The sequence below is a fragment of the Ambystoma mexicanum genome, chromosome 3q, assembly GCF_040938575.1.
Source record: "Ambystoma mexicanum isolate Mex_15411 chromosome 3q, UKY_AmexF1_1, whole genome shotgun sequence".
NCBI lineage: Eukaryota > Metazoa > Chordata > Amphibia > Caudata > Ambystomatidae > Ambystoma > Ambystoma mexicanum.
Genome location: NC_090926.1, coordinates 1107194159 through 1107215574, shown reverse-complemented (window position 1 = coordinate 1107215574; position 21416 = coordinate 1107194159). Strand labels below are relative to the sequence as shown.

At 49.7% G+C, this 21416-nt stretch overlaps 1 protein-coding gene across 3 annotated transcripts in view; it reads right to left on the bottom strand.

Moving 5' to 3' along the window:
* STXBP2 (syntaxin binding protein 2) overlaps window positions 1-21416 on the bottom strand; it is a 669892-nt gene that overhangs the window by 42779 nt on the left and 605697 nt on the right. The window contains exon 19 of one of the 3 annotated variants that reach the window (XM_069603863.1): window positions 20079-20211. The exons of the other annotated variants lie outside the window; for them this stretch is intronic. Within the exon in view, the coding sequence (XP_069459964.1) occupies window positions 20129-20211 (83 nt within the window). The 3' untranslated portion in view covers window positions 20079-20128. Of the gene's footprint in view, window positions 1-20078; window positions 20212-21416 lie in introns of those variants that run through there. 3 annotated transcript variants of the gene reach the window in all.

The window sequence follows — 21416 nt, the reverse complement described above, 5'->3', positions numbered from 1 at the left end:
ATGTAGACAGGTTCCCTTAATCCAATTCCACCCTTCAATAGGTATTTGTAATATGCCACGTAGGATGGCATTATAGATGACACATCTAACATTATAGAAGACATTGCGATCCTGCATAAATCAATTTGATGAATGACGATTAAACCTGCTTTCCTTCATTGAGATAAAAGCAGTACTTTAACATCTTCTTTGAGTCTATGTAGTTATTTGGTCTCCAACATTTTATTCCATCTAGCACAAAGACGATTCAAGGTGCTAGAGGACACCTGAGGTCTACTGTTGCTCAGCGACAACCATCTCACCTTTCACACGCTCCCTATAATTTTCCTCCATTCACTGCTGCACCACCCATCCTTCCACTGCCTGGTCTCTCGGTATGCCTTCCTCAGGCTTGACATCACCCGAATAACCCATACTGCCATGACTTTTCTGCCCTTCTTTAACCTCCCCCTTCATCTTCCATGTCTGTCCACCTCAGCTGGTTATCCAGGTCAAAAGCTGACTTCCTCTCCTTCAAGTGCCGGGTAACATCAGAAACCATGAAGCTGCTTCTAAACCACATACTCTTTTGGAATGCAGGTTCACCAGTGTTCAGTAATGGCGGCCCACTGAAATCAAAGTCATTTTTAAGGTTTGTTTGAGGGATGTATGGTGCATCTGGAATGTCAAAATGTTTCCCAACAACTTAACGCTGCCTCTCCCATCATCGTGGCTGCTCTTACTAGTGAGCTGCTTGATTGACTCCATTGCAAGTAATCCTGGTATTCTTGGTCCCACATGACAAAAGAACACTGCAGTTATCTGGCAAGCATAAGTGGTACTTTTTGCTTTTAAGCAGGAACACAGAGAAGAGACAGATGGGCCCAAGCCAACTCCTTCACTTCTCCATGGCAGAACTGGCTCAGGCAAGTAACGTGTTAGGCCTCTGCCCCTGACACTGTCACACCAGTGACCCACTGAACAGGAACTTCCTGGAGCAAAAAAGGAAAACAGAACAAACTTCACATTTACAATTAAAGCAAACACAAATTGGGAAAATCTCCACCTGGAGAAATCACACGCAAGAATTCATGATGAAGCTCCCATTGCTTTGACACTCCTAACTGTATGCCATCAAGATGTTTTCTGCGCAAAGTGAGCCTCATAAGTGGAGCCTTGCTTTCCCAGTGTCAGAATCACACCAGAATTTTATCTCTGAAGAGATGGATGGACTCACACTCCTTAGTTCCTTGAGGCGTTGCCTGCCAATGGTTTGATCGACTTGCTCTCTACAGAAGGAAGAAAAGCCAACAGCACTGGTCGGATTGCTTGCAACACAAAGATAGCTATAGTAGTGTTTTTCCACCCCTTTGCAAAGCTCACTCACCGAATGTGGGAAGTGAAGATCCCATCCCACGAGGGAGGCATCTGCCACCAAGAGGACTTCCGGCCATGGGTGTCGGAAAAGCTCTACTCTCAGGTTGGACCACTGCAGGCCCTGGAAAAACTGTGGGTCCACTCACACAAGTTTCTTGAAACTGCCCATCAATTGGGGCTATTTGCACTTGAGAGATCACTGAAGCATTCTTTTTCTCAACCTTGCCTGCAGTGCTAAAAGGGGTCATGAGACTAGGCTTCCTAATGCATCCCAATGAACGCCTCCATTTATATGCTTAACACTGCAGACAACCAGGGGACACATCATCGAACTGGAGGCCCTTCCAGGGAAACCAATTGCTGCTGGTTTATTGAAAATCCTAGGGAATTTAAGAGACGCTTCTTCCTCAAATCCTTTAGAGCAAACTGAACTGAACTTGCCTTCAGGAGTCAGTCATCTAATAAGGACAATCTATAAACTCCTGCACTCCCAATCGACACAATTGTTAGGAAAAGTTTCCCTTGGGTGCAATTTTCCCTCCATTTATGAACACCCCAAACTTTCTGCTTTTGTTTGGCTTACCTAACCTGACTTTCCAGTGGAGCAGCACTCCTCTGGGCTTTTGTTCATTAGTTACGGGGAAACTGACACGTCCTTCAGGCTGTCAGTAATGGGAAACTATGTTTCCCTAAGTCTTCGACTATGTTGCCATCTCTTGGTAACTTTTTATCTATGTGCCAAGTTCCTTACAGTAATGGGCATAGGAGTCCTTTTGTTGGGCCTAGCAACACTCTAGGGATTTTTTGCATGTTTGTACAAGTATGCCTATGACGAACTGGTGGCAGGAGTTAACTTTTAAGTATTTTTACTTCGTTAGTATGGACCATACAGTGTTGACCGTGTTTTTCCCAGGACTGTGGCCAGAGCTGAAAATGGCACTGCCACAAAGTCTTTTATTCTGTCCTTTGGCCATTTTGTCCATTTGCCTTGCCCCCAGGCCGAAAGACCCGGGTATTCCATATTTGGGCATTCAGCCTCCCGCGAAAACCTCATCTTTCATTGGCTCCTGCATATCATGTGTGCTTGTGCCCAGGAAGAGAGTTGGGACTGTCTGGTCCCAATCCACACTACTGCTGGCAGTATGTCTGGCAGGCCTGAATAACTGGAACCACTGTGGGCCAGGATTGGCCCACACCTGGCGTGCATGCAAGAGAGCAGATCTTCCATTGTTTAGCTGAGATTTGGGTGCAAAATTAATCTTGGATAAGAGGAGGGGCTCTGCATCCATTCCAGGTCGATCACCTGAAGTTCACACTGAACTACAGAAGGAGCCACGTATGCTCAACGAAAGAGCATATTCATGGAACAGCTGGAGACGTGCTAGGAAGGTTTGGCACCCTTACTCTGCTGTTGTCCTGTCAGACCCCTGCTTTTGTATCATACCAAGAAGGCCTGCAAGGGCGCTTCGCCCTTTGGAGTAGTGGGACCAACTAGTCTCGGCATCTCCTACTGGGTCATCCAGTGAACCGACCACCCTGAACCCGGGGTATCGCACAGGAGCACCGCCGTCCCCAGTTGAGACTCGAGACTTTGGGAATAACTTGCTTGTGGTCCTAGGCTCCTCTGGGTCGTGATATATGAGAGTGCGCCACGCTACAAGCATTTGCGGTCCCTATGTCACCCCGCTGTGGTGACTGTCGCTGTAAGTGCCTTTAGACCTGCCCCATCGGCCCGGAGACGTGCTGCACCAAACTATCCTTGTTTTTTCTTTGAGAGCTGAGAAAAGGCTTCTGTCCCGCCATAGACTATCGTCCTGTCCCGCAGCCGCTGAGAGTTGGAGCGTCCTGTAACTGCAGGAGTGAAACCTACTAGCGAAGTGGACTAAACTGGCAAAGCTTAGTCCAGTTTGTGTCGAGGGTCGGTGGGTACTTTTATCACTTAAAAGATACTCACCTTGGCTGTCCTAGCCTGCGCTCCCCAGTTATTCCCGAACTCCGAAAGGCGCTCCATCTGCAAGGGTAGGTCCTCCTTAAGGAAAAGGGCTTTATTCTTCATCACCTCAACCCCCTTTCTGAACAGCTATAGCACCCTGAAGAGAAGCCGCATTTCGCACGACCGCACCTTAACGCATGAGCATAAGGCTCCTCACTTCTTAGGGCTGGACTACGAAGAACTGCCTAATGCGATATCTGTGTTGAACTTACCCCTTTTCTGTTGCAAGTTGTGGTTATTTTCTCCCCTTTCATCAGCATTAGGCTAAACGCATTTTGTATGTTACATAGTGAAAAGTGTGTGCGATAACAGTTTTATTGATACTGTGGTTTAATTGTTATAAAGGCCTATAATAAATGTATTTTTTAGATACATGTGTATAATAGTAATCTGTGTAGTTTTACTGTGTGTGCTCATTGTGGGCTTCTGGTCACCCTCACCCACATACTCCTACTGAGACTTATTCTTGACCTACCGCCAAGCTACGGTAGATTGGTCTTAATTGTCCAGAAGGTTCCCCTTTTCCACTAAACTATGGTGGGCTTCCTAAACCTCTGCTCACCAGGTCAGAGTTTAGAAATCCATCTTAACAACCATCACCTAACTAAACAACTTCAAAGCAGAAGTTAAGCCAAGTGGAAGAAGTGAAAACGTAGTGCGTCTTGCCTGCCACCAAGTACACAAACTGAAGATGGCTGTAGTGTACCAGAACATTAAAGTATGCATCGCACAGATCCAAACAATCCAACGAGTCCTTCCAATAATTGTAGAATGTGGTGCAGAGTCACCATTTTAAACGCGAGCTTTCTGTATAATGTGGTCAATGGCATCAAATGCAGGATGGACCTCAACCTACCCCATTTTATTAGTGGCATGGAAATAGTGAATGCACCACATATTGGCCACTTTCGCAGAGGAATGACTTGAGCAGGCCGCTCAAAGCATCTGCACTGACATTCTCCCTTCCAGCAAGATGGGCGGTCATCAGAGACACCATGATCTAGAACCCAGAACCACAGTTGCATTGCTTCTCTGCACAGCAGCAAGGACCCCGCTTGTTGAGGTAGCGCATGGCTACTGTGTTGTCCTTTAGGATCAGTACAGTCTTGCACAGATCGGAGGAAGGCAACCAGGGCCAGTCCGATTGCTCTCAACTCCAGCAAATTGAAATGTTCCTGCAACCCCATTGGAGACCACCGTACGCTCAATGTCAGTTCCAACAGGTGAGCACCACAAACTGTCGGTGATACACGGTGACCACGGTCACTTGGGGCCAGCGTTGATGAAACAATGTGCCTCTCAGCAAGTTGTCTCACACGGTTTACCACGCAAGATCCTGAGACACCTGGTCTGTAACCTGCAGGAGCTTTTTTTTAAAAAATATTTTTATTTTTGTTGGCAAAGGCATATAGCAAACACATACATCAGGGTGAGTATTAAATTCAGACCATACATGCATCAGATCAACGGCAAAGTTACAATGAAATAGAGCAGCAAGTGAGAAACAATGGCATCACAACACGTCAGAAAATATTGCAACGCTTCAATGCGGGCTTTGGGATGACTCTTCCCCCGATGAAGCCTCATCTAGGCCGTGGACATAGCTGTTAAAGGCAGTCCAAATGTTCTTGGGCCGGGATCGGGTCGGGAGCGTATTGATGAATTCTTCCTCACAATTGCAGGACCAGGTAAGTAGATTTAGCCATTTCTGGACTGAGGCGGGAGAGGAGCTTTTCCAGTTTTGTAAAATACATTTCTTGGCCACAATGCAACCCACATTCAAAAATGTGGCCATGGATTTCGCCCCATCAGACTGCCGCACACCAAACAGGGCTCCCAGTGGGTCTGGGTCAGCCGGTGTATCACAGATCTCAGTCAATGTTCCCAGGACCGTACCCCAGAATTCTGTGAGCATCGGGTAGCCCCAGTACATGTGTAGGTGATGAGCATTCACTGCCCCACAGTGGGGGCAAAGTTGAGGAGTGGTTTGGGCGAACCTGGATATCTTGTAAGGAGAATAGTAGAGTCTATTCAGTCATTTATACTGAATGGTGCGTTAACGAAAATTAAGAGAAAACCCTGCTAGTGTGTGAACACATCTTCCACCACATGTGCTCTGTGAGGTCCAGTTCTAATTCAGTCGCCCAATCATCCCGGGCCCTGGAGAGTTGGGCCGCGGCGCCCATTAGCAATATCCTGTATAGCGAAGAAACCACCCCACGGGCACCACCCGAGTTGGCAATGTAAGCAATCCTGGGAGACTCAGGGGGCTCAATGGGGAAGCTTGGCCAGGCGGCCCGAAAGGCAGCGCAGAGTCTGTAATATTGCCGAAATTCCAGTGCTGAGCCAGAATGGCCCGGCCTCCATGTTTGTAGCGTAATGAATTGCCCATCTGGGTAAAAATCTGCAAGAGCCAGGTATCCCACGGTCCCCCAATGGTGCGCCAGGGCCATGTCATGCGTGGGTTCCAGCCCAGGGAATCGCCAGGCAGGGAGCCACTTATAATACGGGTGGTGTTCGGCACAGGACTTGAATATTCGACTCCAGGCGTGTACAGTGGTATGGACAGGGTCGATAGGGGAGTCCAGCTCATATTGCCGATGCAGTATCAGTGACATAACATTGACGTCCGCAGCCGCCATAGCTTCCAATTTAACGTGGGGGTGAGGAGGAGGGCCAGGGTACCAATAGGAAGCGAATTGTGCCTGAGCAGCGGTCCAATACCGCACCATGTCAGGGGCAGTGAACCCGCCTTTCTCATACGGGGGGTGGCATGTCAGACCATTTTTTCCGTACTGCCCCAGAGTGCCACAAGAACTGCGCGCAAGCCCCATGTAGTCTCCCGAAATATTTCTTTCCGAGCCAAATGGGGATATTGCAAAATATGTATAGCAGCCTGGGGAGTAATACCATCTTGACAAGGGAGTCTGCCTGCCTGCCTGCCTGCCAGTGACAATGGGAGGGGGCGCCATCGCTCCATTTTTACTTTGGCTTGTTGTGCCGCTGCTAAGTAGTTATCGGCTAGTAGTGTTTCTTTATTCAGGGATATCTGAACCCCTAAGTACTTAACCCCTTCAGGGGACCAGCGTAAGGGGTACTCTGTGGCCGGCTGTGAAGTGGACCTAGTGAGGGGGAAGAGCTTGGATTTAGAGTCATTTATCATGAATCCAGAATGTGTACCTATGCGGGTGATGTCCTGTAGTATTGGATCGAGGTTATTGGTAGGGTCTTTAATGAATAGCAGTACGGCATCGGCATAAAGTGAAATGATTTCGGGAACGTCTTTCAACCGTATCCCTTTGCGTGAATGGCATTCCCCAACATGATCCGCGATTGGCTCTATCGCCAGGGCAAAAAGAATTGGGGAGAATGGGCAACCCTGACGGGTGCCTCTGTAGAGTGGGATTAGGCCAGACATCTGGGAGTTGACTCGGACCCTGGCCACTGGCGAGGTGTACAGTAATTTAATGTATCCAGTGTTCGGTCCAATGCCCATGGTTTCCAGCACCAGCCACATATACTTCCAGGACACCTTGTCGAATGCCTTCTGGGCATCGAGCGTGACCGCAACTGCCTTGGCGTCTTGGTCAATTCGGGCCATGACATTGAGGAGTCTCCTAATATTATGGGACGTGGATCTCCCAGGCACAAACCCTGGTTGGTCATTATGTACCATATATGACATGATTGGAAGAAAGCATTTGGCAATCACTTTAGCAAAGTTTTTGGTATCAAGATTCATTAGCGAGAGGGGTCTATACCACCCACACTCATCACCGGGCTTGCCGGGTTTAAGTAGTACTGTGATGGCAGCCTCACGCAAGGTGGGAGGGAGAGAGCCCAGGCGGAGTGCCTCATCCCACACCTCAAGGAGTTTAGGGGACAGGAGTGCAACGTTCTCCTGATAAAATTCCGTCGTAAACCCATCGGGCCCGGGTGCCTTGCCCTTAGGGAGACCTGATATGGCCCTAACAATCTCATCCAATAGTATCGGAGAGTCCAGTTGGTTTCTGGTTGCGGTGGGGACAAAGGTCGTGGGAATCTGCTCAAGGAGGTCTCTCATATGGGATTCATTGTGTTCGGGAGTTTGAGAGTATAGGTCCGGTCCAATATCCGTTGTCAGACCATTGCATTGCCCCTTGTTTATCCCTGGCACAGGTGATCAGGGTGTGGCCCCACTCTGCCCTCGTCAGATTTTGTTTTGCCGGGTCTATCACCCTCTCCATACTTCCGGGCCGCCTGAGGGCGGCTAAAGTACTGGACCTCCCTTGTAGCTAATTCATTAAATGATTGCAACTCTTTGCTGATCTGGGAGAGGACAGCAGGGTCAACCGACGCCGGGTGTGCCTGTTCTAGTTCGCGCAATCTAGCTTCCGACCGGCCGAGGGCTGTTCTGATAGTTTTAAGGACCCCGCCCTCCCTGGAGAAGGCCTTCAAGGCGTCCCATCGGGTTGCCATTGTGGTGGTTTGGGATGTGTTGTGTTCAAAGTAGGATTGGATGTCTGCGAGAATGTCTGCCTTAAAGACGACATCCCGAAGGGCGGCCGACTTAAATCTCCACGTATTGAAGGCGGGGGGGGGGGGCACCAAGGTCCAGGGAGAGCAGGACCGGAGCATGGTCAGAGAGTGTGCGGGCAAGTATGCATGTGTCTACCACTCTACCCAGCATTCCACTTGACAGTAGAAACATGTCAATTCTAGAGGAGCTGTCATGGACCGAAGAGTAGTAGGTGTATTCACGTGTCTGTGGGTGTAGTGTCCTCCATACATCGCGTATATAAAGGGTTGTGCAGTGAGCCAGCAGTCTACGCGGCGCACCAGTCAGCTGTCTAGGGGCCGTACCAGTCCTATCCAGGGTAGTGTCTAGGATAAAATTCATGCCCCACCCCAAATGATCTGTACCCCCACATAGCCTAGCAGGATAGATGCCACCGAATCAACAAAATCAGGCAAGTCCACATTAGGCCCGTAGGTATTCACCAAGAGGTATTCTATACTGGTTATCGTGCAATGTAATAGAATATATCTCCCCTCTGTGTTGATGTAACTTCTGTGCAGTACAAACTTGAGTGACTTGTGAATCATCGTCAGGACCCCCCTGGCCCGTGTAGAGTATGACGTGAAATATCTATTGGGGCCCCAGGATGGCGCCATACACTTTGTGAGGGAGCCCATGGCGTGTGACTCCTGTAAATATATTATTTTACATCCATGTCTGTTGGCGTAGGCCATGACTCTACGGGCCTGGTGTAGTTGCTCAGGCCCCGAATGTTCCAAGACATTACTATAGTAGGCATTCTCGGGGTTCAAGGTACATTCCAGCTCTGTCGCCGTACGATACATTCACCATGCAAAACAACTCAATTAGCGTGCCCCAATGCAGTGTAGTGCTCAATTCGGCCTCTGCCATTTCCAATAACAGCCCCCAGGCCATACACTCCTCCCACCCGCACCACCCCTTCCTCGTGGGTCCAATTCGCTGGTGGCCCAACCGGGGCAAAAACCCAACAATAACATAACAGAAATGAACATTGCAATCGCAGTGGGGTGCGCTGTTGCCGTGAGGTGGAACCAGGACAGACACGGATAGCATAGAGTATCAGGCGGCATATAAAGCATTAGAACGCATGATAGTCATACACCAGCTGGTTAACAATGGGGCAAATGTGAGATCTGACGTGAGTGACTGAGGACAGACCTGCGGGGACCAGGGAGGGACCGCAGACGGCCAGGCATGGTTGTAGTGAGCATCTAGTGTGCATGCGTAGTTGGGACAGTGGAACGTAGTTACCATCGGCACATTAAGAACAAACAAAAATGACTAGGCTACATGATGAAAGATTAGATGGGATTCAGACATTGGCATCAAGATCGTTTGCGTTGTGAAGTGGTATCTGAGATTCTATTCCGGGACCGTGAAAAAGTAGTTTTTCCTTTTTCCCTATAATTAAGGATCCTGGCAATTATAGGCCTGGGGAAGTCCCCTGGCTTGTGGCGTGGTGATAAGGCACGGTGGGCTCGCTCAACCGTAAAATACGGTGACAGGGTAGGGTCGCCCAGGAGGTCCCTAAGAAGTGTCTCGACTGCCAGTTCCATACGCCCCTTGAGGGCGTTCTCAGGAACCCTGATAATGCGAAGGTTGTTCCTGCGTGAGCGGGATTCGAGATCATCACATTTTGCCTTTACAGTTTTCATGTCCCAGGTCAGAGTGGCCACCGTGTCCTGCAGCGAGTGTAGAGTATCCTCATTTGCGATTTTCGGCCTCCGTGATTCTGGTTCCCGCCTGGTGGACATGAGATTTGAGGAATGCCACATTGGCGTTAATGTCATCAAGCTTTTCATGGAAAGAGGCCACATTTTTGGCCATGGATTCCATCATTGCGGTGAGATCCAGAGCAGATGCGCTGAAGCAGGGCACGTGATCAGAATCCTCATCGATGGGCGCCTCGGGCCAAGAATCTGCATGGGGGTTGCCTTTGCAAATTTGTCCATGGCGCCCACCTTGTTGGCCCTCCTAGATCTATTAGACATTGCTGATGTGATGGAGGGAGCCCGTTCCTTCAGACCCGGCGTTGTGCAGGACACAAGTGCGTAATAACAGATACAGTTCCCAACGAAGAAGCCAGAGGAGTAGACAGCCCACCACTTGCTTTTGATGTTGATTTATGATGAGGTTCCAAGAGGGATACAACGGCGCTGTTGTGCCTAGGTGCAAGTGGGTTGGTTGGGGTTGTAGCCCTCGGTTTGAACGTATCTGGTAGCAGAGGGTCACGCTATGTAGCAGCCAGGGTGGAGTTAGGGGCCACAGTGGAAGTGGGGTGCCTGCCTGGCAGGCAGTGGAACGCGGGAGAGGTGATGCCGCTGGGGTCCCCCCAGCGGGCGCGATGGGGCATGCACAGCCGCTCCGGGCGTCAGGCCGCCTATAAGTAAGTGTCTCTAGGCCAGAGGCAGAGGAGCTGCGTAATGGCTACTGTGCAAATTGACCCTGGCCTGGTCTACCTGACGCCCAGGCAATCTCAGTTGGAGTGCGAGTGCCCCAATGTGGGCCTGTACAGTTCAGGGTGTGCAGGGGGTCACATAAGGCGGTGAGGGACCTGCCTGGATGTTTCTGGCAGGAGGAATCAATACCCCCCCCCCCCCCAACTCCTCACCTGTTCGCAGTGCGCTCCCAGAGCGCAGGGCATGCTTCCAGCTCCGGAGCCACGCACAACAATAACCAAGCCCCGGGGCGCAGTCCCGGCCGCTATGGGCAGCCGGCAGGGCGATGGATGGCCGCGGCCGCTCTCCAGGTGCCGCGGCCAGGGTGGGTCACAGCGCCGCAACACACGCGCCGGGGGCTCTCCAGGAAAGCAGCAGCCGAAGGCCAAGTCCTCTGCTCCTCGCGGCCAGATGAGGGGCCGCGACCCCCGAGGAAAGAGGGAGATTCACTCCCCGGCACACGCCGCAGTCCAGCAGCAGGGCGATAAGGGCCGGCAGACAAGCCCGCTCCAGCTGATGATCCGGGGCGGAGCCTTCGCCAGGGAGGTCCGCCGTCAAGCCCGTGGCAGTGCCGGAGAGCGCCCACGCGGCCAGGCCTCAAAGTCGGATGCAATGTAGCGGGTCCCCCAGAGCCCGATTCAGTCCAATACTCGGCCCAGGCAGGCAGCATGTGTCCAGTAGTAGCCCAGCAAGTTGTATGTCGATGGCAGCAGAGTGAACCGCCGATGAGGCCGGATTAAGTTCCTCGCTTCATGGAGCTCTGCAACTAGGCAGCCATTGTCAGGCTGCTCAACAGCGCCCCCCCACCTGCAGGAGCTTTGACATGTGGCCTTGACATTGCAAACATAGGTAACAGAGGAGCCACTGAGGTTATGTCATGCATTAGGATGCAGGAGCCCATGAGGCCTAATAAGCGCAGAAAGGGTTAAGCAGGGACTAGAAAGATGTTTTCCACTCAGTTCTTGGGTGGGAATACCCTGCCCAGGCGAGTGTACAAGACCTCTCCAATAAACTGGAGGCACAGGGATGGCAAAATCTGAGACTTCTTGAAGTTCAGGGAAATGCCCAAGCTGTGCAACAGTCTGTATGTACGGAGCAAGTGCTCTGAGACTAGGTCAGGGGAACGTGATTGGATGAGCCGATCATCAAGGTACGGAAAGACATGAATGCTCTCACTTCTGAGGCGAGCCGAGTTGCCGCCACCACCACTGACGCTGCTTGGTGAGGCAGCCGAAGAACGAGTGCATGGCAAGACTGAACTGGTAGTGGTGTTGGCTCACCACAAACCTCAGGTACTTCCTGTATTTCCAATGATTTGGCATGTGGGAGTCGCCATCCTGAAGGTCCAGGGATGCAAACCAGTCCTGCAGATTAAGGGCTTGCAGGATCTGGGCTAGTGTAACTTAACTATCTTGAACGTGTCCTTGCACAGGAACACATTCAACAGCCCCAGAATGCTATGCAAGTCCCCATCCCCATTCAGCACCAGAAAATAGGCAGAGTACCAACCCTTGCCTCATACTGAGTGTGGTACCAGTTGTATCACACACTTTGAGATAAGCTGACAGACCTCCAAGAGGATGGGATCCAGGGATCCAGAGGCAAAATGCTGTTGTAAAGGCCATGGTCATGAGGACCCTGGACGAAAGGGAGACAGTAAGCCCAAGCATCGGACTTGATTGTGACCCATGTCTTGCTGAAAACACAGAAAGTACCCCTCCACTCCCCCAACACAGGGGAGCCATTGCAGAAAACCTCCGAAGCTTTGGTGCTGCGGTGATTGTCTGCGACCTCTACATCTACCCCTCAGGCAGTGCCTGCCTTGTAGTCCTTCCAGAGTGGCCTGGCCTCGACTACTCAGTGTAGAGGAGCCTGAGGGGAGGAAAACATCAGCATCTTGCTGAAGGTGTGGAGGGCTGCTGAACGGCTAGGCCAAGCAACTGCCATGTGGCCTTTAATGCCCGGGATTTCTGGAGGACGCCATCAGCCTTTGCCCCAAACAGGTTTTGGCCATCAAAGGGCATGGCCAGAAATTTAGCCTGGACATCACAGAAAAAGCCAACGTTTCATCCACATGTGGTGCCTGAGCACTGCACTTGCGGCCATGGACCTGCTCACATAATCTGCCGTGTCCAGCCAAGTTGAGAAACTGGCTTGAAGTTTTCCTGCTGTCTGTCCCCATAGACCGGATGGTACCCCTCATCTCCCCCTCAGGGATATGCTCAGCCTCATTCACCACAACAAATCATAGGCCAAAAGGGAATTTCACAAGGTACAAGAAGCATTTACAGTGAGAAGGGAAAGCTGCTTAATGTAAACACCTTCTTACCACCAGTGTCCAGTCTCTTACTTTCCCTGTCAGGTAGAAGAGAGGGAAATGTGGAAGACTTCACATTGGCAGTCGCAACCTGCACCACAATGCTCTCTAGGGAGGCAGGAGGGACAGTAAAAACAGGTAAGAGGGAGCAGAGCGATGTTTCCTGACGAACTCCCGGTCAACTGCCGATGCCGAAGCAGTCTTCTCCCATACCTCCAGTATGTGGGGCTTCTGCTGCCATCTTGAAGGGCAGTGGTGTTTCCTTCCTGAGACCCTTGAAAGTTCGGAGGCTTTCACAACCATGGAATGGATGACCCCACCCCATCCGGTGGGGACGCCCTCGGCTGCGGAGACCCGCCTGCTGTGACGATATTATCATCGTCAGTCGTCGTGGCCATATCCGTCCCAGTGTCCGGGTCCACTGAGGGAGAAGGTGCTCGACGCGGATGCTGAAATGGGGGCATCGGATGCCGCTTCCTCTTTGCTGGAGGCCGATCGTGGGTCTGGGGGGGCTGTAGGAACCGGGCCCTGTGGCATCCTCTTCTGGATCTCCGACACCAAGGTATGTAGGGTTGACAGGGTGTCCAGAGATGCATTGCTCGGCTGAGCTGGTGTGATCGGAGCACTAGGCCCTACGCCGACGTCGTTGGCCTCCTCCTCCACGTCCTCGTGGGCCATGTGTAAGGATTCCAGGTCTGCATCGCTCATGGACGAAACTTCTATGGCCTGGAGCACGGCCTGGGGTTGGACCAGGACCTCCTTTGCCCCCCCCCCCCTTTTCAATCCTGAGGGGTCGGAGCCGGGCTCAGAGAAGGCATTCTCTTCTCCGGCATGCCAGCAGACTTTGCCAAAGTCACTGCGGCGGTTTCTCGCCTCCGAGGTAGAGACATCTTCTGTGTTGTGGGGGTCACCTTTACGGGGTCAGCCCCTTGCGCCTTCGTGAGAGCAGCCACCACCAACCAGCTCTTTTGTCTCTCCTGAGCTGACTGGCCACTCCGGCCGTCTTCTCGTCCGACCCTGGCTTCTCGGCCCTCTCCCGTAGCTTAGCCGTGTTGGGCGACTTCCTCTTGGAGGAGCCGCTTGATCGTTGGCTGTCAATGGAGGGGGATGGTGATGTTGAGCGTGCCCCGCCCAACGCGGGACCCGCTTGCGTAGTGACCCCGGTGGAACTGAACTTGCAGTGCTAGGCCTGGTATTGGGCCCCCACGGGCGGGGCGCCCTGTAAGGACTTAGAAGCCTTCTCCTCGGATTGTCCGGCCCTGGGTGAGGCATGACCATGCTCGGAGCACGTGGCCGAGGCCTTGCCGTTCAGCCACGCCGCCAGTCTACTGTGTTGAGCCTTGGTCGTCTTTTTGGAGAAGGCGAGGCAGATCTCACATTCTCCTTCGTTGTGGTCCGGGTGAAAACAGAGGCATTGGAGGTGCTTGTACTCCACAAACACGTTCCGTAGCCTGCACTTGGTGCAGATCCTGAAGAGGGACCTTCCTTCCTTCTTCTCCATCATGGTTGGAGGCGCAGAGTAGGCCCTTTGGCCTTCTGGAAACTTTGACGATCTTTGCCCTTGAGGGGTGCTGAAATTCACTGAAAAACGGCTCCACGCTGTCGGCAGATGGAGAGAAAGAGCATACTGGCTATTTTGGAACAAAAATAGCTACTTTTTTCGTCCGCAAACAAAAAAAAAAAGTAGAAGTAGCTCACTGAGCAAAACTCAAGGACTCCCAACACGGAAGCGTGCGGTCAAAATCTGAAGATGGATGCCAGAGGAGGGGTTTAGGGAGAGGACATTGGATGGGGAAGGATGACCCAGAGGACAGTGATTGGTTTAGAGGAGAAATATAGTTTGTAAGTGAAACTGTTTTTCTTTTACCGAGGATTCCTGGCCGGACGACAGGGTATATGCATGAGCATGTGAATCCATGCCAGACACCATGCTGGAGAAGCAATGTTTCAACGGAACTTGACTTGCGGCAATACTGGACATCTTCAACGGTCATCAGAAAGCTGCAGCTCTTCACTGGTGTCTTGGCTCCAACAACAATCTAAAGAATGGCTGCACATTCCTCTCTAATCCTCCTCTAATCCTAGACTTGAGCCAAGGTCGCCGTAATCTCACCAATGCGAAGTATCTGCATTATTCTAACTGGCCGGCCTGAACAGCCTCTTGCCACACCACCTGCCCCGTAACTGACATACCCCCGGTCAGACTGCGGATTGTGACCAGACAGTCCCAGTCCCCACATCCAGCTAGATGCACACAACGCCTCTTTGCCTGTGAAATAAGAGGCTCTGCCTGGGAAAGGGATTTTAGTGATTTGGTATTGACTGAACTGAGAGGGAGGACGAAGGCCAAAAGGACAAGATGGCCAATGAACAGGGTGAAATACCGCTTGTGTGACCATTTTGAGTAAATGGTAGTCAAAAGGGTATTATGTGGTAAAATGCAAAAGTGCACAGGTGAAAAACAAAAAAAGATGGTAGAAAAATATCTGCAGCCACCAGCCAACTTGTAAACATGCAAGTATCAGGAATGTTACTATAAAAAAAAAAAGGAAAAGGGATGCAAAGTACCCCAGCATATTTCACTAAGGTGATGTGTGTAGCTTAAAAATACCAAAGAAACTAGCAAAGGGAGACAGAACCCGCTCCCCCCCCCCCCAATCCCCCCTCCCCTGTCCCCGCACTGGTAGCTTTAGGGACTGGCCAGTGCCCTCAAAAAAGATAAGCTAAGCATGTATAAGTAAAGCAAAAAGGCCAAACAAAACATTGGGTGGTTCCATTGATGTCAATGGAAGGGAAGCTGCAAAAGAAGAAAAAAAACACATCTTTAACAGTTTGCACAATTGATAGAGGAGCATCACGAGAGTGAATTTCAATGCCTGGTTCCATTATCGGTCCAGCATCAGGAAAGGGACTTGCTGTGGGAATGCAGACATATTGGGAATGCATTATGTACGTGATTTTCAGTGGGAATAATGCCATACATTAAGGGCACCGGCTTTGTCAATGTTTGTATGTGACATACAGACCGGCGTGCAGCTTTTGGTGGAATAATAAATAAAGAGGATGTGCATCAAAAAGAGAATCCTCTGCCTACCATCCGTATCAGTCCACACTTATGTGTAGGTACCACAAGACACCAGCTTGCAAGGGCCATTTCAACTCGTTCTTCAAATATTTCAATAATAAGTAAAGACATGAAACCAACAGAAGAATACAAACACGTGCAGCAAAATGAAGTCTACAGCAGATTGTTTTGCCGATGATAAAGTATTAACCCGCTACTCGATCATGCTTAAAATTATCACTGCTTACACGTAAGCCGCTTCGAAAAAGATCGCCAGCACCAAGCGAGCGCTTAATATAATGCGTTAGGGCAGGGTGTCGACGGGAGCATAGCCCACGAGGATGCCCGATCCATTGCTATGACTAGCATAGCCCACGAGGATGCCCGATCCATTGCTATGACTATCTGATAATGCACTTACAGTAAACATTAAGCCCCTTTTCAAACGAATCAGAATGCAGTGAGCACATGTTTCTGGGAGATGGGCGACGGCTTCGAAGTATCATGCAACGCGAAAACATATTCCCTTCGTTAAAAGGTTACTCCAATATACAAGCAAATTAAAGGACATTGTACCGACTGATTGGTTGGCTCCTTGCTACGTTACAGCCACAACTATTCACAGTCGAAAAGTAGGTGGAACTGCAGCAGCAAACACTCCTCCTCTGCAACATAGGACAATCGGCAGAACATCCGATAACACACAAACACTACATAAGAGAACATGTTCCAAGCAATAAGTAGAGGTGGTATGAGACAGCGTTCATCGGATGCCAACACCTAAGCAGGCTTTGCCAAGTGACATGCATGGTATGGCTTCATACTTCCAGTGTTTTAAAGGCTGCTTGCTGGTGGCCCATACAGAAATCAGGTCAACGCCCTTTCTGTCCCATTCTGCTTTACATCGAAAACTGATTACCACTGATAAAGTTCCCTCCCCAGCAGTTCTAGAGCAACCAGTCATTGGTTCACCAGATGCCATGGAGGAATGGACATTTCCCATGAAAGGGTGAGAAATGGGGAAAGAAAAGATTCGCTCCACAAGTGCCCCCTGGTCGGCTATTCATGATTAAATAGACTGTAAAGGGGAACCGAAAACGCACAATCATGCAACGTGTACAATTGTCTGCATCTCCCCTGGAATGGCAGTCAGTCTCGGGCTTTCTTGGTCCAGCCACAGACGCATGGATTTGCCTCTCCTGTTGGTAGCTCGTTGGGATCTCTTAGTGGACCATCCAGTGGGTCTTAGTCCGAAGCTCTTTTGGAGCGTAGAAACAATACTGACTACTGGTGCATACCTGCTCCGGGACTTCCATCACCACAGCTAGAAAGGCGATGGCTCAGGTGGCCTACACACGGAGTGGTAATGTTGTAGACAGTAATGCCTGGCACTTGACCTTCTCCTAGGTAGTAGGATGACAGGCCATCTGGCTCGTCCACATTACTTCCACGGGGTCCTCCTGTACTCTACCTTCAAGGTCCTGGGTCACGCCTGGCTCCTCAAAAACCTCCTCGACAATTTTTCCACATGTTTGTACCTCCTCCCACCATTCCCATCATTTGCAAGTGTGAGGGTTGTACTTCCCTTGTTGATCTTCCTTCACTGGGCTATCAGTTCCCTTTCTGTTCTTATTTCTGGCTCCTTTCACCGCCTCCTCCGATTCCAATCTCCATTCGCTGTGTCGTCCTCCTACTTCAATTACAATCTTCACTGCTCTCCCAGCCTCCTTTCACCAATTGTCACCAAACTTGCCCATCTTTAAACTTCCATACATATACCTTTGTTCCCTAAATGTGTCCCTGCCCACTCTCTCCTCCACCTCCCCATGGTCCATTCTTCCGGTGAGGGTCTGTACATCGGCGAGGTATTTGTCGGTGCAGATTTGGTTAGGTCTTAAACATTTCATTTGATTTTGTTTGGAATGGGACCCTCCTGCATCCTCTACACTGCGGTTACAAGAAGCATTCTGCCATGTTGGAATCTCTCAGATACACGTGCTTGAGCAGAAGCATTGAAGCTCTACACTGAGCAGTTGCAGCCAGCATCGCTCCAGCAGCAGCTCAGTCCCTGAACAATTTGCATTTATGAATACTAGTAAGTGTTGCTGTCACCATTTGCTTAAGATGTTTTGCCTGGGAAAAATAAGAAATGGTTCTCTACCGCTGGGTAGGTGTTAAAAGTTATTACCAAAAACACTTTGTTCTAAACTTTGGGCATTTTAAAAATGGGCCAGATGTCTTGGTGTGGCCAATGCAATGTGGCAAGCTCGGACTCGTGTTGGGAAGAGGGGGTTGACTAGGTGCGCTTCCAGACAGTGCCCATATGCCCTGCATCTCAGAGCGGATGGCAGCACTTGGCACTCAATAGGCAAGTCTCTTCCACATACCCACCGCCCCATATACCTGCACAGACAGGGAGGGTGACATTGTCAGCACAGGCCAACAGCTTGACCCCAAGACCCTGTAGTTCAAACCTGGCTGGGGTTGGGAAGGGGAACATCCTATCCCAGTGAACCCACAAAGGGCACGAGAGGGAACGATGCACATTCTCACTGCAGAATCACAAGTACACAAGGAATCCAATGACCATCGGAGGACATCTCACCATACCAGGAGGAAATGTGGCCAAGGCACGGGCACCCAACCGAACAATCAGGATCTCGGAGGACTGAAGACATGAAGACTAAATGAGTGCACTGAGACACCAACTCAGACATGGAGTGACTTTGTTGGACACTGCTCTGGATGGGACCACTCAGGAACCTGGCTTTCTGGACCAAGGCTTGGACTTTGGACTTAAAGGCCCATAGGCCCATCTACATCAGGTGGCACACTATTTTTTGACCGATCCATACACGCTTTACAATACGTATGGACTTCTCTACGCTGACTAAGAACCCTGCCTGGCACTAGATGTGGTTGACTGGGTAGCCACGGGGCCAAGTGCCACTACCAGCTGTGCAATTCTGGGTGCACTGACATAATGGGGACCCCTTACAACCCACACCCTGCCACAAGGCAGTTGCCTGCCACATGAAGCTTTCCCTTTAAGAGAATCCATTATTGTGGAGGAGTACTGCATATTGAAAACAGACTACACATTCCCGAATGGGTTAAGCGGACTAGTAAGACATGCATGAAGCAAAGATGCATGGAGCTAGCAGAAACAGTGTGAGGTCTTAATCGTGCAAACCGCTGTGTGGTGAGATTTGTTGATTTACGCAGTTGTTGCTTCCAGGCTTGGAGAGGGTGGTGAATGTTACGGGCTGCTCACCTCCCATACAGTTTCCTCTCCTGCAGAAAAACACATTTCTTGCCTCTCAGTAATGTTCTTTATGATGGATGTTCCTCCCACAGATTCCTGATCTATGGTATCAAACTTTTTATTTTATTGTTGCATAATTAGTTTACATGAAACCTTATACAACGTATTACACATGTAAAAAATAGACAATTCATTTTTTTTTATAAACACAACATATACAAATATAAAAGATAAGAAGTAAAAACATTGCGTATTTGATTCCTTTTTTCCAATTCCTCCGTGATACCTTGGGTTAGTGAATTCAGAGCTAAAATTAGTGAAATGTTTACCCCCCACATACAACGGCTACAAAATAAATCAGTGGACATTTCGAGATCCTTGTTGAATCTATCTTTAAAGGCATGGTCCAGTAAACATTTTTATTGTCCCTACGGGTCGGCCATGTTTTTTTAAGCCTAAGTGGCTCGATTTTAGAAAACTTTCCTATGGACCTTACCCGAGTTTTCGTCCATTAAACGCACGCGAAAACAGGCACCAGGGAGCCGCCATTTTGTGATAATCCTATCACTTGCCGCATCGCCCTGGCTGACCCGCTTCTGCGGCACTAAATCAAATCCCCCGCCCCTGAGCCTGACATTATCAAAACATTCATATTCCCCGCCTCTCTACTTGACGTTTCTGTGCTGCGTAGGCAAACGCGCCCAGTCGTCTTCTACACGACTCCACACAGAACCCAGAAACCAACACAGACCATCTCACAACACAGAGCGCCACAATTCGGAATATGAAACTGTACTTTAAAATCAAACAGCAACACGGTACATTTGGTAAAGTACATTTATTTGACATTAAATGTTTAGAGAATATTCAGCAATTTCCATATGAACTCCGAAAGCCATTTATTTTCTTTTATCTGTATCCGCAAATCCGTCTAAGTTAATATTGAGTCACGCGCTGTTCCTTTATGGTACACAGGGTGTTGCTTTTTTCGTTAAAAGAAGCACTTTGGAAGCACGGTGAACCGCAAGGCTGTTCCATCAACTAGGCACTAGTCCACCGTAAAGGTTGATATGTTGCTTCTAGCCACTAGTACAGCGTAAGGGCATGTGGGCCCTTGGCGACCGTCCCATAATATGGTTCACGTGCTCCAGTTGTTCACACGAAGCTGCAGGTGTCTATTGAAGAATCCATCTGCCGGTGTCTGAAACCGATGACAGTAGCAGAAGGGGAGCAAATACCTGTTATGAAAACAAAAAAAATTATAATTAGTCTCGCTAGCCGATCTTCATTAATATTACTCATTTTATTTATTACGGCCGATCAGAAACTATTTGCTTGCAAGGATAGTTCAATGGAGTATGTTCGGCTCTAAAATCAATGCAAAAAGTAACGAAATAAATCGAGGCCAACACAATGAGAAACAACAGTTAGTCTACATGCATGTGTAATATGATATGATATGGCATTTGTAACGCGCCTATACACAAGTGTTTCAAGGCGCGACGAGGCAGGGGGGGGGGACAAGGGCAGACAGACAACGATCCTACTAGGCCAGGTGTCTTTCAGATCGCGCATGGGGAAGGGGAGAGGGGGGTAGAAGTGCTGTACATGGTTAGTAGAATACAAGATAAATAATAGGGCCAGCTGGTGGCAAGTGCAAGGTAAATGCCGGGAAAAGGGGCCGAAGGATACAGAGACAGTCCCGTAGTGCAGGTAGGCAGTGCAGGGAAAAGTGGCTGGGCCAAGGACCGAGATCGGTGAGACCAGTGGACCTGCATGCCCATGTGCCCACTACGAACACGTTTTCCTTACTTTTCCTAGCTCTTCATTCATTCATTTATTCATGCATCCATTCATTAATTCTTCATTCCGGTATAAAAGCGTCTAAAGATTTACTCACATTATATTTGAAATGCCCATTGTGTCTATGCGTAATGCAGTCTGTAAATCGGACCGTGCTCTTGACAACGATTTTTCGTATATTGAACTAAAATGAAACTCGGTCTAGTTTCTGAATTTTCTGCCTTATCGTCTCTTACGTTATTGTGCACCCCCTTCAAATGAAGTTCTTTCGGCATGGTCCCTGTCTCAAGGTCAAAAAACAATAGACCCTTATACTTCCAGTGCAACTTGTGGGCCTCTTCTGGGCGCGAGCTGAAAAATCAAAGCCGCTGTCCTTCGCATTCTTTATTTGCAACATCCCGTAGTGAAGGCATCTGTGAGAACTTGAAGTTTAGAATCCCTCTATGTAGTGCGCCTCAATGTGCAAATGCGAACTGGCTTCTCTCCCAAATGCCACGGCCCGCTTGGTGCGTTCTAAGGCCCCCAATTTTGTCCCCGTTGTCTGCGAGCTTTGCAGCCCAAATGGAGACATTTAATTTTTGGCGGAAGGTAAGGGAAAGTATAAAGTACCACAGGAGTTGAGTTAAAAGTGAGATTTATT